This window comes from Brassica napus, chromosome C5 (assembly GCF_020379485.1).
Source record: "Brassica napus cultivar Da-Ae chromosome C5, Da-Ae, whole genome shotgun sequence".
Classification (NCBI taxonomy): Eukaryota; Viridiplantae; Streptophyta; class Magnoliopsida; order Brassicales; family Brassicaceae; genus Brassica; species Brassica napus.
Genome location: NC_063448.1, coordinates 18731052 through 18748458, shown reverse-complemented (window position 1 = coordinate 18748458; position 17407 = coordinate 18731052). Strand labels below are relative to the sequence as shown.

General features: G+C 46.8%; 1 protein-coding gene and 1 pseudogene across 1 annotated transcript; one reads left to right on the top strand and one right to left on the bottom strand.

Moving 5' to 3' along the window:
- Position 1: 1 nt before the first annotated feature.
- On the top strand, positions 2-12678 carry LOC106384065 (annotated as a pseudogene).
- Positions 12679-12757: 79 nt separating this feature from the next.
- LOC106388525 (alpha-mannosidase I MNS5) lies at positions 12758-16773 on the bottom strand. Its single transcript, XM_013828617.3, is given in 16 exon segments — positions 12758-13200; positions 13324-13474; positions 13571-13712; positions 13831-13931; positions 13997-14082; positions 14174-14255; positions 14372-14492; positions 14642-14821; positions 14899-14947; positions 15074-15256; positions 15476-15575; positions 15651-15712; positions 15790-15855; positions 15954-15996; positions 16576-16709; positions 16711-16773. Coding segments are annotated over 16 exon segments (1776 nt in total). The 5' UTR covers positions 16759-16773; the 3' UTR covers positions 12758-12972.
- Positions 16774-17407: the final 634 nt, after the last annotated feature.

The window sequence follows — 17407 nt, the reverse complement described above, 5'->3', positions numbered from 1 at the left end:
GATGACACTTCTTTATCGATTAACTCATAAGTATTCAGTAAGTTTTGTTGATGGCTACACCCAGATGAACAAGTCCAACTACAACGACTAGTTCCGCATCTCCGCCTCCAACCCCGAGGGCACGCGTTGGACTGGCAAGTGGTGGTATGTTCACAACCTCCTGTTTGATCGGAAAACGGTAGTAAAAAAGATGTGGGTTTAACAAAGACGTCTTATTTATGGTCGGAGAAAACGTTCAGTTGGTTACAAGAGAAATGAAGAGAATGCGACAGAGAGGAAGCCGGTGGCTCGATGAGCTACCGGAAAAGTACAATTAACGGCGAGATGAAGCAAAGGTGAAAACTCTAATCTAGCCGCCAAGAGTTAGTCAATGATTTCGGATCCTTCTCTCGTTGTTTCCCCTTTCCCTTATATAGTCGTCCTGATGTTTCGTCTTTGACCTAATTTACGCCATCTTGGTGGGCCTCCTCTGCTGGACCGAAAAGCCCGTAGGCGTCCGAGCAGCCGCTGAGCCGAATATACTTCAGTCGACGATGATCGACTAAAAGTACTCAAGAGTCAAGCCGAGAGACCTGACTCTTGAGCCGACCGATCGAGCCGTCGCTCTACCTAGTCCGGGCCAGGCCTTTCTATTCTTCGGGCCTTGTGGGGTGGTCAAATCCATCCTCTACAGTAAGTCCCCCCCAGTCCATTAGTGAGCGAAGTGCTTTATGGCTCGTGATGGATTCTAAGGTTTGAAGGTTTGAGGGAATAGAAGGCTTGTCGGAAGGTTAGAGCGGTTGGTCGATGAGTCGCACAGCGTCGTTCTCTCGGAGGCGAGCAGTAGAGACATTATCGCTCCTTTTGGTCGTTGTGTCGCAGGGAAGGTTCTGGAATATTTCCGCTTGAGGCCGATTAGTCGCGGATATTCAGGTCCCGACTGACATGTCTAGATTAACCGTTGGTTTATTCTGATTTTAAGATGACCGACGTCTGATTTAGACGAGAAGCTGAACCATTGCGAGGGTCCGCTGGACATTTGGGAGAGTTTCAAGGCCCAAATGGGCCCGTTTGAATTTAATGATGACGCCTCGAGTTTCCCCCCTTCTCTTCCTTTCATAACATGTCGAGAAGCGGAATCGTCGCGAGGGTCCGCTGGGTTTTTAGGGTGGATTTCGAGGCCCATTTAGGCCCGAATAGACATAATGATAGCGCCTCGAGTTTCCCCCCTCTCTTTTCCTTATAAATACGCAGATCCTCTCTCATTTCTTCAAGTTTTTCTCCGCGATCAAAGGTACTTTCTCTCTATTTCCTTTATCTCTCTAAACGTTGTTAGATTCATTCGAAGCGTTCCCTGCCGTTCCGCTCCACAATGTCGTCGGATCAGAGACTATCGAGGCAGTAGAAGGGGAAGGCAGTCGCAGCAGCATCGACTCCGACAAGGAATCCCGATGGAGGTCGTGTCGGAGATCTGGAGGCGACTCACCGCGCAGCGATGATGGACACGGCGAATCTGTCTCGTTCTCAGAGGCTTCTGGTCGCGGATGCTATGAGACTCGCGAGAGAAGGGAGTGAGAACGTTGTTGTGAGAGATACAACGGAGTGTTCGAGAGACGGGCAGAGCGGGGCGATGCCTGTTGACTCGATCACCCTAAGAGTTCGCTCTGTTGACTCGATCACCCTAAGAGTTCGCTCTGCGGAAGACGGTCCCTCGGAGGATGATGATTTCGAAGCCGAGTTATTTTCGACTATCTTTTACCCTGAAGAAATTTTCGAAGAGCTTCCTCAACTCCATCCCGACTTATTGTGTCCTGCTTTCTTGGCCGGTCAAGACTGGGAAGGCGTAGAGAAGACGAAGTCAACTTCAGGAAGTGTGAAGAGGGTTCTTCGGGCTGCGAACGCCGTAGGCGTGACTTTCCTTGTACCTACAGAAGCGCAGAGACCCTGGTCTCCTCTGATTGGGTACCAGACGGTGTACGAATCCTATTTCCAGGAGGACACTCGTTGCTGGTTCCCTATCTCGCGACTGATCACAGCGTATGCCAGACGTCGAGATCTCACGATCAGTCAGCTGCTGAATGGCTCTCTGCGACTAGCGGTCACTTTGTCGGTTTTGGCAGAGCAGATCGACATGCCAATGAGCGTTAGGTCGTTCGAGGAGATGACCTCGATAACCGATATGAAGGACGGGACTTTCTCGGTGAAGATGCGACCAAACTGCAATGTGTGTGCTGGTCATCCGAACAAGACGCAGAACTGGCAGCGTTCTTACTTCTTCCTTAAGTCTGACAGCTCGGCCTTCGAGGAGCCTCCTCAAGATGATTATCGAGTTCTTTGGAACCGTTCTTGCGGTAGAATATCCTGTCGCGAACCGTAAGTGACTTTGTCGATTCTAACCATGCATTTTTTTTTTTTTTGCTTTGTATGCAGTTGGCCATCCTACCTCTCCAGTGTATCCCGAAGATTTCTTGAGGAGTGTTCGTGCTGTCGCTCTGCTTCGGATCTATCGTTGGTCTGAGATCACCGTTAAGAAGATCCGTGAACTTAAAGATCGGATCGCTCGAAGTACGTTCTTTCGCAGTTCTAGACCGTATTCTTTTAGTCGCAAGATTGCCTATCCTTCTTGATCCTTTGTCTCGTATTTTCAGGAGAGTGGAGATCAGACCTTCCTAGCATCCCCCCGACTCGCAGCAAGCGACTTGACATCTTTCCGAGAGATATTCAGAAGAGAATTTCTGAGGCAAAAAGGATGGGTACTCTTCCTGATTTGAGCGTGATAATAGCGGCCCAGCTGGGACTGACTAGCGGGGAAGGACCCTCGACGACGGTTCCTCGCGCTAACGAGGCTTCCCCCTCCGGTGCCAGAAGTGCGGGGAAGGGCAAGAAAAGGAAGAGAGGCGGCTCGGGAGTCGAGAGGAGCACAGAGGAGACGAGTGACGTCCCTCCTTCTGGTGAATCCCAGAAGAAGAAAAAGAAGAGAAGGACGAAGAGGAAGTCCGCCGGCGAGCAGTCGGAGAATGCCGACGAGCCGATCGAGCAAGAGGAGGAGGATGCTCGAGAAGAAGAGCTTCAGCCCGAGGAAGAGGCTTCTAAGGCTGAAGTCTCGGGAGGACGGAATGATGAGGAGGGAGTAAGTGAAGGGGAGGAGCTTAAGACTTCTCTTAACGCCGTCCATTCGGATGGTTCTGAGGAGGACAGCGAAGGGTCGCCGCTTCTGATAAGGAGGGGTATTGACGAAGGCGATGACGAGAGGTAGTCTCCTGTTCTGACATCCCCTCGCGAGAGAACTCCCGTTCCTATCGGAGGAGGGGCCGTCCAGACCGGTACTTCTTCCCGCGGCGCCGCTGTCCTGAGGAGGGTGCCTGGACTCAGCTTTCCTGACAAGGTCGACTTTCACTACGAGGGACCGGCTCCCTTAGTGTATGTTCCAGAGAAATGTGGAGAGTTTCTCTGTCAACTAAGAGGGAGGGCGAAACCTCTTCCCGCCGTGAAAGACCTTATCTTCAGGAGTGAATACGAAGAAGCTGCGAGGGCCAAACTCCTGGTAAACGGCTTGGTCTCTATTTTTTTATTCCTTAACTTCAAATTTCTCACAATTTCCATTGTGTCGCGTGTTCAGGGTGATAGCACGATGAACGTCGTGATCGACAAATACGACACGGCCCTTAAAGGAGCCTTGGACGAGCTCGAGCTGGCTAAGAAAGAGTTTGCTGAGAAGGAGGAGGTCTCTGCTCGTCAGCTGAACGAGTCAAGGGCCAATCTGGAGAAGCTCAATGGGATGATGATCCGCACCGTTGCTCGACGTGATGAGTTTAAAGCCGCGCTGGAGTCGTCTCGAAGAGTCATCCGCGAGCTTGAACAGAAGAATGTTAATCTCGAGAGCGAGAGGGCTTCCCTCACCGCCACATACGAGCGAGAGATGAAACGTCTGAGGGACTCCAGAATTCTGGAGGTGACGAGAGAAAGGGGGATAGTCGAAGCGGAAATGATCGCCAAAGCTAATCGTTGCTTCGCCAAGATTCGTTCCCGAGAGGAGCGTCGGGGTCCTTACGACGAGGCTCGGTTACTCCACAGCCAAGCTTTTGGGACTAGGAAGTGCCTCGAAGCCTTGAAAGGGACGACATCCCTCAAGCTTCTATTGATATGTTCGTCGAGCACGAGAGAAAATATGAAAAAGAGGCTGAGAAGCTTAAGGTTGGCGAGATTCCCGAAGGCGATCTCAGACTTTCTCCTCTCGTGTTGGAGTCTCAGTTCATAGATGCTCGGATTCTGGCGGGTCTCGATCCGTATGGTTCCAATGCTGGCTTAATTGACCCAGAGACCGCGATGAATCTGCATGTCCCGCCTACTCGTCCGATCGGAGAAAGGCGCGAGTACCCGACGCTTCCTATCGAAAACCCTTCGACTGTTCTTGAGGGAGGAGTGCCTGGTCGAGGAGCTCGAGTTGATGGAGAAAACATTCCCTTCCTCGTGCTATCGGACACTTCAGCTGAGGGTCGCGATTCGCCGTCTCGAGAAGAGTCCTGTCGGGGCGATGAGGGAAACACTGGCGAGATGGTGGAAGAAGCTGCAGTGCAAGTCTCTCCGGTTGTCCGCGAATCGAGCGTTAAGGCTTCGGAGCTTTCTACGCTTAATGATCGCGAGAGTGATCGGGAAGATTAGTCTTCCTTGTTTGTTGTTTCTTTTGAGTTCCGGAGGACTTCTGTTGTTTTTAGATATTCGGCCCTGCGAGGCTTTTATTTTATCTTTCTTTCGTTATTTCCGACTCTTTGAATCGTATTTAACTGTTATCTTATATTTGTCTATCAAATCCGTGATTTCTCAAGATTCAAAGTGACTTTGTTTATTTAGTATAAACGTTATTCGATATGTTGAATCGTTGTAGTGTTAAGCTTGTCATGACTTTATCTCGGTCGTTCTCTTCGACTTGCGAGTGTTCGTCACTTGAGTCTCATCATTGATTGCGAGTTTTCAACGTTGACGGTTCCAAATCGATCCTAATGTAATTTCCAAGCGTTCGGTGGACCAGACCTTACTTAGTAAATTATAGGGTGAATTAGAGTCATTGTCTCGGCCGTGTTGGTTTGAATCGCGACACGGTCGACTCCCGTGAATACGTGTCTGATCAGGACATATCCAACGTGGGATGCGAGTACCAATACACTTGTTCGAGAAGCCGGGGCGTGCTCGTGTAGGCATCGCTCAAGTGATCATCTGCTTCGGAGATAGATTCCTCGGGGAGGGGTTTTGTCGTTTTTTTTTATTTTGGCTGGACCCTTTTCTTTTGGGCTGCCTACGTATCCCTTTGCGGGAATCAAGCCATTCGTAGTTCATGGGTTGCGAGTAAAAGTGGCCTTAGAGGCGCATTTACTCGGTTTTTTTTTTTTTTTTTTTTTATAGAGAGAACGTGACCGTTGGTCGTTCTTTCGCCGTTTGTAGAGAGCGAGTAAAAGTGGCCTTAGTGGCGCATTTACTCGGTACGGCGTTCGTCTCGACAAAGGGTGGAAGAGGCGGAGATGTTTGGAGTTCCAAGCTCTCGGTACTGCTTCGCCTGTTGAAGTCTCGAGGCGGTATACTCCTGGTTTGATGACTTCGACTATCTTGTATGGTCCTTCCCAAATGGCTTCGAGCTTGCCGGCTTTCCACTCCTTAGTGTTTTCGAAGACCTTTCTTAAGACAAGGTTGCCCATTTCGAGAGGACGCGATTTGACCTTTTTATTGTAGTAGCTCTCGATTTGATGCTGGTAATTCTAGATACGGAGTAATGCTTGGTCGCGCTTTTCCTCGATGTTGTCGAGTGCGTCGAGCAGCATGTCGCAGTTGAGTTCGACGTTTTGTGGCATTCGCGATCGGCGCAGACTCGTCACGTTCACTTCTGCGGGAGCCATTGCCTCGACGCCGTAGGCCATCGAGAAGGGTGTAGTCTTTGTCGCTCCTCGAGGAGTTGTTCTGTGGGACCACAGGACACTGTCTAGTTCATCTGCCCAGCAACCTTTCTTTAAGTCGAGTCATTTTTTCTGACCGTCGATGATGGTCTTGTTTGTCGACTCGGCTTGGCCGTTACTTTGCGGGTTTCTCGGAGTCGACATGTTGAGTCGAATTCGCCATCTGTCGCAGAATCCCTTGAAATGATGCGAGATGAATTGTGAACCGTTGTCTGTGATGATCTCGTATGGGAGCCCGTGTCGGCAGATTATGTTCTTCCAGACGAAGTTTTGCACCTCCTTGTCGGTGATGCTGGCATAGGCTACGGCTTCAACCCACTTGGTGAAGTAATCTGTGAGGACCAGGATGAACTTCTTTTGGCGACATGCCGGCATCGGACTGATGATGTCCATTCCCCATCGCATGAATGGGTATGGAGCAGTTAGGGTATGAAGGAACTCCGTTGGGCTGTATATGGTGGAAGCGTGACGCTGGCATTTGTCGCACTTGCGCACGTATGTCTCGCAGTCGGCGTTCATGGTTGGCCAGTAGAATCCGAGATTCTTTACTTTTAATGCGAGAGCTCGTCCGCCCGAGTGATTGCCTGCTGCTCCTTCATGTGTTTCGGCCATGACTAGTCTCGTTTCTTCACTGGAGATACATTTGAGTAGCACCTTCGTCGCGGTCCATCGGTGTAGTTCCCTGTCCATGACAACGTAGTGTGCGCTACGTCGCTTCAGTCGCCGCGCATCCCATTTCTATGTGGGCAATAAACCTTCAGCGAGGTAATCGATGAGTTCCTTGCGCCAATCTGTTGGTTGATCATCTTGCGAAGGAGGTTCTGCTTCGTCGATGTCCATCGCTTCGCTAATCGCTGCTGCAATCGCAGTCTGCTCTGCCTTCGTGTCGATGCTCGGTTTCTCGATTTTATGGATTGGGATTGTCCTCTTGACTTGATCGTGTAGCTTGCTTCCTAGAGCAGCGAGGGAGTCGGCACATACATTTTCTCCGCGAGGAACCTTCGTGAGTTCGAAGAACTCGAAGTCTCGCGTGAGCTCTTGGACGATTTTGTGGTAGGCGTCCATCCTTTCGTTGCGGACGTCGTAATCGCCGAGGTACTGGCTTACGACAAGTTGAGAGTCGCAGTAAGCACTGATTCTTTTGGCTTTCACTGCCTTGGCGAGACGGAGCCCTGCGATGAGGGATTCGTACTCAGCTTCGTTGTTTGACGCCGCAAAACCAAAACTGAATGACTGTCGGATGAGTTCTCCTGTTGGTGATTGCAGTTGCACTCCTGCTCCCGACCCTTTACTCGTGGATGAACCGTCGACGTGTAGGATCCAGTTTACACTTGGTAGGATGAGGTCTTGCTCCAGCTCTGGTGTTAACTCGATCAAGAAGTCGGCAAGGACCTGTGACTTTGCTGCTGTACGATTCTTGTACACGATGTCATGTTCGCTCAGCTCCATCGCCCATTTAGTCAACCGTCCTGACTGGTTAGTATTCTGCATAACCGTTCGGAGTGGTTGGTTGGACAGTACTTCAATCGTGTGCGACTGAAAGTAGGGTCGCAGTTTCCTGGCCGAGGTGACGACAGCTAAGGCCATCTTTTCGAGTGTTGGGTATCTCGTCTCCGGCTCGGTCATTCTTTTACTGGTGTAAAAGATTGGTTTCTGTTCTCCCCGATCTTCTCGAATGAGCACGCTGCTGACGGCGGAGGATGTGACGGCTATGTTGAGAGACAATGTGTCGCCGGCTTCTGGCTTCGATAGTACTGGGGGGGGGGGGGTTGTGAGGTAATGCTTGAGTTGATTTAATGCCTCCTCGCACTTTTCGTCCCAGACGAACCTCTTATTGCCCCTTAGTAGCTCATAGAAGGGAAGACACTTATCGGTTGATTGCGAGATGAACCTGTTGAGAGCTGCTATTCGTCCGGTTAGTCGCTGTACTTCGCTGCTGTTCTTTGGGCTTGGACGGTCGAGGATCGCCGAGATCTTCTTGGGGTTAGCCTCGATTCCTCGTTGAGTGACAATGTAGCCGAGGAATTCTCCCGAAGTGACACCGAAGGTACACTTGGCCGGGTTGAGCTTCATCCTGTAGTCGTTCAAGATCTTGAAGCAGTCGCGTAAGTTGTTTAGGTGATCGTCGGCCTTGAGCAATTTGACTAACATATCGTCGATGTACACTTCCATGGTGTTGCCAAGCTGATCAGCGAACATTCGGTTGACGAGTCGCTGATAAGTTGCGCCGGCGTTCTTTAGCTCGAAGGGCATCACCTTGTAGCAGTAGGACCCTCTGTCGGTGATGAATGTTGTCTTCTTGCGATCGTCGGGATGCATCAAAGATCTGGTTGTATCCCGAGAAAGCGTCCATGAAGGTTAGGAGTTCGTTACCAGCAGTTGATTCGACGAGACGATCGATATGAGGGAGTGGGTAACTGTCCTTTGGGCACGCCTTGTTGAGGTCCGTGAAGTCGACGCATATGCGCCATTTGCCGTTTTTCTTTTTGATGACAACCGGGTTAGCCAACCATTCGGGGTATCGGACTTCAGTAATGAAACCCGCGTCGAGGAGCCTGTTGACTTCTTCGTTTACGGCTTTAGATCGTTCTGGACCGAGTTTTCGTCGCTTCTGTCGGATGGGTTTGAACGTCGGGTCGACGTGCAGTTCATGGGAGGTAACTGCGGGGGCGATCCCCTTCATGTCGGAAGTCTTCCAGGCGAACGTCGAGGCGTTGTCTTTGATGAAAGAGATGATCCTTGAACATATGTCGTCGGACAGTTAGACGCCAACTCGGATGATTTTCGTCGGGTCGGACTCATCAATTGCGACTTCGCGAACTTCCTCCTTCTGGGGGTATATCTTGTGGAGTGGTTTACTGACGGAGTTCACAAGGGAAGCCTGTTGCTGCATCTTTACAGTTGCGATCAGTAGTTCTGTCGCGGCTTGTTGATCTCCCCGAATCGTCTATGTTTTGCCGTCTTTTCCGGGAAACTTGACGCATTGATGATAAGTCGAAGGAACAGCTTTCATGGAATGAAGCCATGATGTTCCGAGTATGGCAATATAGGGTGCTTTGGCGCGGACGACGGAGAACTTGACGGTGCGGGTTATACCACATGCGTATACTGGAAGACGAATTGTCCCGATCATTTGCTCCGAGGCTCCGTTGAAGCCGGTGAGCGTGCGAGAGGAAGGCTTCATATCCCTTAAATCAACTCCCATTTTGTCGAGTGTGTCGCGAAAGATGAGATCGACTGAGCTGCCGGTATCAATAAGGACTTTTGCGACTAGGCATTCACCGATGTCAAGGTCGACGAGGAGAGGATCGTTATGTGGCATGTGGACGCCCTTGGTGTCTAGTGCCGAAAAAGTGATCTGGTGATCATTTTCGACTGGAGAAGGCCACTTCTTAGAGGTGGTTGCTTGACGTTTGTAATCTTTGACGGCTCGAACCGAGTCGCCGCAAGGTGGTGATCCGCCCATTATGACGCTAATGTGCGGGCTCAGGTAGCTCGCATTGATTCGAGTTGCTTCCTCAAATCGTCAGTTGTGTTCTCGAATTTAGGAGTTTCTGCAGGCTGTTTCTTTTTTGATTCGAGACGTCGTCGCAGATCGGACCCTTTCGAACGGTTGAGTTGGATTCGCAAGTCGTCGGCCTTCGAATTGAGCTGGTCACGAAGGTCGCCAATTTGACCGACTCTTCGGGCGTTGCATTTTGAGATGGTCACACAGAGGTCGGCGGTTCCTGTGTTTTCGTTCGTGGCGCTCTTTCGCTTCAATAGAATGCGCAGGTCTTTATCTGTTGTCGAGGGAGTGAGAGACTGCTTATCCTTGCTGTCCAATTTATCGCGCAGATCTGGTTGCACTGTCGGGACGTCATCATTAGAGGAGTCACAAGGGCGAGAGAGTATGACTTCCACTCGTCGCCGGCGACGCGGGTGTTCGTCTTCTGACGAATCGTTGGCAGGGCCGACGTTGTTGACGGGAGTGCGCTCAGGGCTTGCTCTTTCCTCGCTCGGGGCCATGTTCTTTTTAGACTTCTGTGCCTTCTTCTCCTTGTTCTTACTCCAGCTTTTGGTGTTTTTCGGTGTCGTAGGAGAGGTGGGCATTTGGATTGTCCCATTAGTGATCCCGTCGAAAAACTGCCCGATGAGGACCTTGCATTCCTTCGTATCATGGGAATCCCTTTTGTGGTAGAGGCACCATTTTTTGGCTCCTCGGAGTTTGAACTCGCTGGTTCGGATGAGCTTGACTGCTTCGGAGCGGAGTCTCGATCCCAGTGGTTCCAGCCTTTCTCTCGCGTGATGGCTGCTGATTCTGGAGATTCCTCATCACCGACCGAGCTAACGTAGCCTCGCTTTTGAGTGGTATTTCCACCGGAGGAGTGCTGGCGGGGCTCGGGGCGGGTGTCGTTTGTTCGGGCGGGTCGCTGTTTCGCTGCTACTTCTTTTGCGAACTTTGCTCTTGTGTCTTCTTCCATGCGGATAAAGTTGTGCGAGCGAGCGATGGCGTCGGAGACAGATTTTGTCGGGTATCGGTAGAGATCCTGACGGAATGTGGAGTCGACGTGCAAGGTGTTCATCAAAGATTCGACGGCGATATGGTCGGGAATATCAATCTTCGAGACAATAGCTTTGAACTTCTCCATGAAGTCGCGGAGGCTTTGGTCGCTGGCGTGAGTGAGGTTCCACAAATCTGACACGGTCGCTTCCTGGTTGGTGAACATGATATAATTCTTAAGGAAAGCCGTTGAGAGGTCGTGGAAACAGTCGATGGAGTTTTCTCTGAGGCCAGTGAACCAAGTAAGGGCCAGTCCTTCTAGGGTTTCGACGAAGAGTTGGCAAAAGCCGGCGTCTTTGTCTTTGTCGGTCAGGTTTGTGCGTCGCATCGCTATGTTTAAAGACGTGACGTGAGTAGAAGGGTCAGAGAGACTTTTGAAGGTTGGAAGACGGAGTTTCTTCATCTTCTGGAGCAGCACGCCGGTAACCTTTTGCGTGAAGGGTGTACGAAGAGATTCCGCGAGTACATGCTCGATTTGGGGCGCGGACGTCGTCACCTGGTGGATCTTCGAATTGATGTCGAGGACCGACTGTTTCAACGCGTCTAGTTCGCTTGCGGTGTGCGCGTTGATGTCGTTACCGGCGCTTTGGTTATCGTTGTCCCGCGTAGGTGCTATGTTGGTGGTTCGTTCTGTTGCGAACAGGTGTCAACGATACTGCGCCGTTAAAACTTCGGCGTTTGCAGCGATAGGAGCAAGGATCTTTGCTATCGCCGTGATTTGGTCAACTGCCGCCTTCTGCGCCGCTTCTTGTAGGGCGAGGCATGCCAGGATAGTTTCCATAGACGCAGGAGGGGGGGAGTGGAGTTACTGGTGTAGGCGTAGGTGTCACCTCTGGAGCCGGCGTCACCTCGAGAGCTTCACGCTCCTCGCCTGACGAAGAACTGTCGTTGCTAACGACCATAGTGCTGATGTTACTTTGCTAGTTGCCCCACGGTGGGCGCCAACTGTTTGATCGGAAAACGGTAGTAAAGAAGATGTGGGTTTAACAAAGACGTCTTATTTATGGTCGGAGGAAACGTTCAGTCGGTTACAAGAGAAATGAAGAGAATGCGACAGAGAGGAAGCCGGTGGCTCGATGAGCTACCGGAAAAGTACAATTAACGGCGAGATGAAGCAAAGGTGAAAACCCTAATCTAGCCGCCAAGTGTTAGTCAATGATTTCGGATCCTTCTCTCGTTGTTTCCCCTTTCCCTTATATAGTCGTCCTGATGTTTCGTCTTTGACCTAATTTACGCCATCTTGGTGGGCCTCCTCTGCTGGGCCGAAAAGCCCGTAGGCGTCCGAGCAGCCGCTGAGCCGAATATACTTCAGTCGACGATGATCGACTAAAAGTACTCAAGAGTCAAGCCGAGAGACCTGACTCTTGAGCCGACGCTTTACCAGTCCGGGCCAGGCCTTTCTATTCTTCGGGCCTTGTGGTCAAATCCATCCTCTACACCTCCCTATCACCTACCCTGCCACTGCTCCCGAGCTTGAGCTCCCTGAGATTGACGGCAAAACTCAAAAGGTTCGTTCTTTCTTTTGGTTACGACCGGAGTTTTGTCTCTGCTCAATTGAGTTTTGTCTTTAATTCTGATCTCTGTCTCTTTATGTTTTTTTTTTGGTAGATGTATCGAGGTGGGAAGATTTGCTTGACTGTGCATTTCAAGCCGCTCTGGGCTAAAAACTGGTAACTGGTAACTTTGTTATGCTTTGTCGCTGGCTGCATTGACATTGTTAGAGAAGCATGCATTGTTTTAGATCAGTTTACTGTTACAAGGATTACGAAAGAACTCGTTGTCCTGAGATGTTAATTAGATTGGTTTGTTAATTCTATCAATCTGGTCCAAACGAAAGTTATTGTCCTGAAGTGAACATCTAATCTAGCTAATTTTTCTTCTGTGTTTTCGCTTTCATCTTGTTAAAAACGAGTTTGGGTTTATGCATATCTATTTCTTCTAGAATATATGTTAAGCACTGATGAATGGCTCTTTTCTTTTTGGTTTGTTTATGCAGTCCTAGGTTTGGCAGAGATTCCAATTCTTGTGGACTCCGGCATGATTAAGCACAAAGATGACGCAGCCTCATCTGCTGAATCTTAGTCTATTTTTAATCTCAGATCGTTGAGGTGTTTATCAGTAATAGGTGAACTCAGAAATGACTGAGGTGAATGCGTCTGCCCTGTACAATATTTACATTAAACCCAATAAAGATTTTAAGCTTTTGCAGTGTTTTTTCTTCAAATATTTGTACAACTCGAGAGTATTTGATGTTTGTTCATACTTCGGAACTGGTTCATGCAATGGTGAATTGAAACGACACTTGTATGTTAATCCCATAGTAAATAAGAAAGACATAAAATCCATGTCAAGATCTGATAATACATTAGACAGTGATACAACAACTCTATAATTTTCATGTCCACCAAAACTTGTCTTTCCGTATTACTTTACAGTTTCTATTCATAAGCCCCCCCACTTCTTTCCTTGTATTCTGTTTTTAAGTCCGAAGTTGTAGTATGTAACTTATAAGGGGTTCCACAAGCCGCAGAATCCAACTTCGCTGCAGGATCTTTGTCTACAAGTAGTGGCGTCGACTCCACAATCTCTGTTGCTCCAACACTTATGATCTATTTTCTGGTCAGGAACATGGCAAACACTCTCTCTGTGCTGCTCATGAAGTCTAGAGTTTGGAGCTATCGATGGACAGACTTTCATTGACATTGCACTTGCTCCACTTTCCCATGCTCCACTCTGCAGAAGACTCGATTCGATTCATTTTATGCTAATCGCCAATGCACACTAAATAGACAGTGCAAACTATGCATATAAGTCTTATATCTTCCAAAACGATCAGAACTGGAACAAGAGCCAAACCTTTGAAAACGTCCAATTGCCAGAGAAATAACTTTCCGGTAGTTTATCATGCCAAGAGCTCATAACCTGAAGAGGATGGCCCTCGGTTGTAAATATATAATTTCTTTTCGCCACAAATGAATCATCGAAGAGGAGATATAAGTACTTGCACCTGCAAATATGAGATAACAACAACCAATATGATGTTTTGAGTTCTGACATTGTATATGTAAGAAAATAATTATGAGGAGGGAATGGTAAACCTTACGTTTCAGCGAGAAAGAAACTGTGCTGGTGATCTTCCAGTTGCATGGTCGTCACATCTCTAACACTTGCAAATCCCCCTGCCACCTTCGTATACCGATTAAGAGACTTTACCATTGCTTCACCAACATCTAGGTACCATGGATCTGCCAAAAGAACACAAAGGGATGAAATAGCAATATGTTGTCAATGGAGCTTACCTCAAATGAGGTGGTTCACATTATAAACATTCATGCGAGACAAAAAGAAAAAAAATGCAAAAACCTTTTGTAGCTTGGTATAGGTAGAACGTGGATTCTGCTAACTCAGGACGCAGTGGATAGTACCTCTCAGTAGGATGTATCATTTGATGATCCAGTAGATACCTGAACAAAGATTTGTTCAGCATCCTTTAGCCCAAACATCAAACTTGAAATCACTGATTGCATACCTTTCAGGTATAACACCAAACTTCTCCCATGCATGGAAAAACTCCCGGTGCGAAGAATTTGCAGCTGCGACATCCCCAACAAGAACCTAGTAGTAAGAACTTGAGAATGACAACCAGAATATCCCTTTTTCATCTATTCTTTCTAAGGCATTTAAGTAATTTATTCGTTCATTATACCTGTAGACCAGGCCAAAACGCCTGAAGACTTGTTAGCTGCCAATAAGTTGGTTTCCCACTCCACATATTAGCTTCATGGTACCTAAACAAGGTAGATCACCTCATTACTAAATCTAGCAGTTTTCATTTTGGAATAATAGAAGTCTTAATCTCATAGTGGATATTGTGGAAGTACATTTCTTCAGGCTAGTATATTACCAAGGCCCATATCTGAAGTACTTCTGAGATGCCAGATACGCAGAACGAAACATTCGCCAGTAATCTTCTTTTCCAAAAAGAATATAAGCCTTCATGAGGTATTCATAGAAAGAGTCAACCCCTTTAAAAGACAAGAAATGAAAACTACATCAGAGCTGCTTCATCCAAGTCACATATTACTTCCACACATATAAGTAAAAGGATTCTGCAGATATTTCTTGAAAAGGAAAAAAATTGCCATTGGATTTATTCTGAAAATGAATAACATACCAGCTCCAATACCGGAGGAGTACTCTAGCCATTCCCCAGTTACCACATCCAATGTTGTCCCAAGCAGATCTAACGAACTGCGCATCCTCCATAGCTGACGAAGCGTACGTAGTGCAGCTGATTCAAATCTAGGATCACCAGTGAGCCGTGACAAAGCTCCCATTTCAAGAATAAGAGAACCTAACATGTAAAAACGCATATCAATAAACACCATGAACACATTTGCACAACCAAATTCGTCAAAGAAAGATACATACCACATCCTGAAGTGCTTGTTTCAGTTGTCTCATTCTCCATTACTCCTTTCTGCTCACATATATTATTTTGGGTCAGAAGCCTTTTCCAAAAATTCTAAAAAGTTCGATATCCAGGATTCTAGATGCATTGAAGTAAGCTTATTTTTGGTGCAGGCCATAAGTTACGTTTCAGTACCTTAAAGTTAATCCATGCATAGGGTATTCCTGTGGGTGTTTCAAACGCTGGTAAAAAACGTTTTCCAAGGTCTTCGGCTAAACGAAGAAGCTGATTGTCGTAGGACCCCTGGATCAACCTATTAGTTGGATCAATTGCAAGAAGATGAGCAGAGATAAGTCCTCCAAGAAGTCTTATATTGCACTACAGATCAGAAGCGAAAATAGCACCAGTTAGAAGCATCAGAATACGAGTAGTCTCATTTATGGAACTCGGGGACACATCCAGATGAGTGAAGGAAAATTCAACAGAATTTTAACTTCATATCAAAGTAGTTCTAAGAAGGAATAACTTTAACCATTTACTAAAGTACAGTCTTATGAAAGAGCAAATAATTAAGCTTCGTATGAATTCAAATTTTACCTCAAAAAGGTTGACCCGTACATCTACATCGAATTTCAGATTTTCAGAGAGCCAGAGAACCCCCTTTTCAAACTCTGTCTTGTTTCCAAATATAGCAAGGCTGTGACAAAGAGAATCATGTGAAACTGATACTGAACAACCCCTTAGGGAATGCTTTCAATTTTGCATAACATACCTGGACAAGGATTCAACAAGTGTCACAGCTGATCCATTATAATCTGTCGGCAGGTGTTCAAGCTGGAAATCAGAAATCTTCAAGTCAAGCTGCTGCTTAAAATCGTTTATTATTTATTCTCTATGAGCTAGTAAGTTACCTTGAGATTTCCAAGCTCACTGAGGGAGTCGGTGAAACTTTTTGTAATTGGCTTTAACTCATCATGCTGATGGAATTCGGGAATGCAATGAAACTCAGAATCACAGCAGCCAGAATTCATCATACTCTTACAAATGATAAAGTTGGAAGTAGTTTGATACTAACCGGAAATGCGTAAGTCATGTAGTTGTCATACGCATGATAGAACCTGTAGAACAACATGACCAAGTATGAAAAGATTAGCTTCGGATTAACTTTACTTGCTGTCTTCTTACTTCTTTCTCTCTAATTGTACATTTCCTTTCATTTCAGCATTCATGGTTTGTTTCAGCATTAAAGTCAGGAAGTACTGCACCCACATAGTTCTCACAAATACTATAAAGCTAACACAAATGATACAATGAGACGACCAAACAGACTAGTGCGCACGAACCAGCAAAAATCACAACTGGAAAAAGTCTAGATCCATCTAACTCTCTCAAAAAGTGTTGGTGTGATTCCTAATGAAACTTGACGTCTTGACCACAGATGAAAAGATTGCAGATTTGAATGGGGTTTCGGCAATTTCTCAAATACCACCGCCAAACAAAGAAAAAATCATTCAGTGTGATAAAGATCTGATACCACCCGTTGAGATACAAAAAATCTCTTACAACGCCAACCAAAAAGACCGAACCCACAAAGGATCAGCTTGAATTAGAGCACATGTTTAATTACCTAATCCCAAGAATGAGCTAAATTCAAAAAAATCATCAAGCATTGACAGACTAAAAACAACGCTGCTTACATCTCGCGGACTTTCTCTCGCATTTGTTGCTTCTTGACGTCGTCGACATGCTGCGAGGAGGGGTCGATGAAGAATGCGAAGGAGATAAGGAAGCATATGTATACATGCTTGGGATGGAGAGGACGAAACATGGCCCAGGCTACAGGAGAAGAAGTAGCTAATGAAATCGATGGAGATGTGCATTTATCCTTATCCACGCTATGCTGCTTCTGATCTCGAATCGTCAGCTAGATGACAGCGACCAATGCGACTTCTCTTATTTGGGATTTGTTCCCTTTTAAATTACCGTTTTGCCCTTTTCACTCCCAACAAAAGAAAACGACCGACCGTTTACCTTTTGACTGAACAACAACAAAGTTACATAACAACTGAAATAATTAAAAATAATTGAAACAAAAATTCAAAAGTGAGCAATCTCCTACATAAACCTATTTAAATTTATGTCTCAAAATTAATTTAGACCTCCTCCATCAACACTCTTGACACTCAAAATCAGAACTTCTAGATTTAAGTTTTGGAATTTTTAGATTAAAAGTTCAAATTAAGGTTATTTGGTTGAAAACTGGGAAGGGTGGGGGGGGGGTTTCTCCTCATGGCCTAGAATTTTGAAAAATTGGGAGAGTAGTAGTGGATACTCTGAGATTCATCTTTGAGTTTTTTGTTTGTTCATTTTTATTTGAGAAATTTCGTAGAATAGTAATTTTTAAGTTTTTGTAGCAAAAATAACTTTCAACAAAGAAAATGACCAAAATAAATTTTATTAAAGGGTAAAAATATATTTTACCCTAGGGTTAATTAATTTAGACTTAAGGTTTAGAGTTAAATGGTGGGA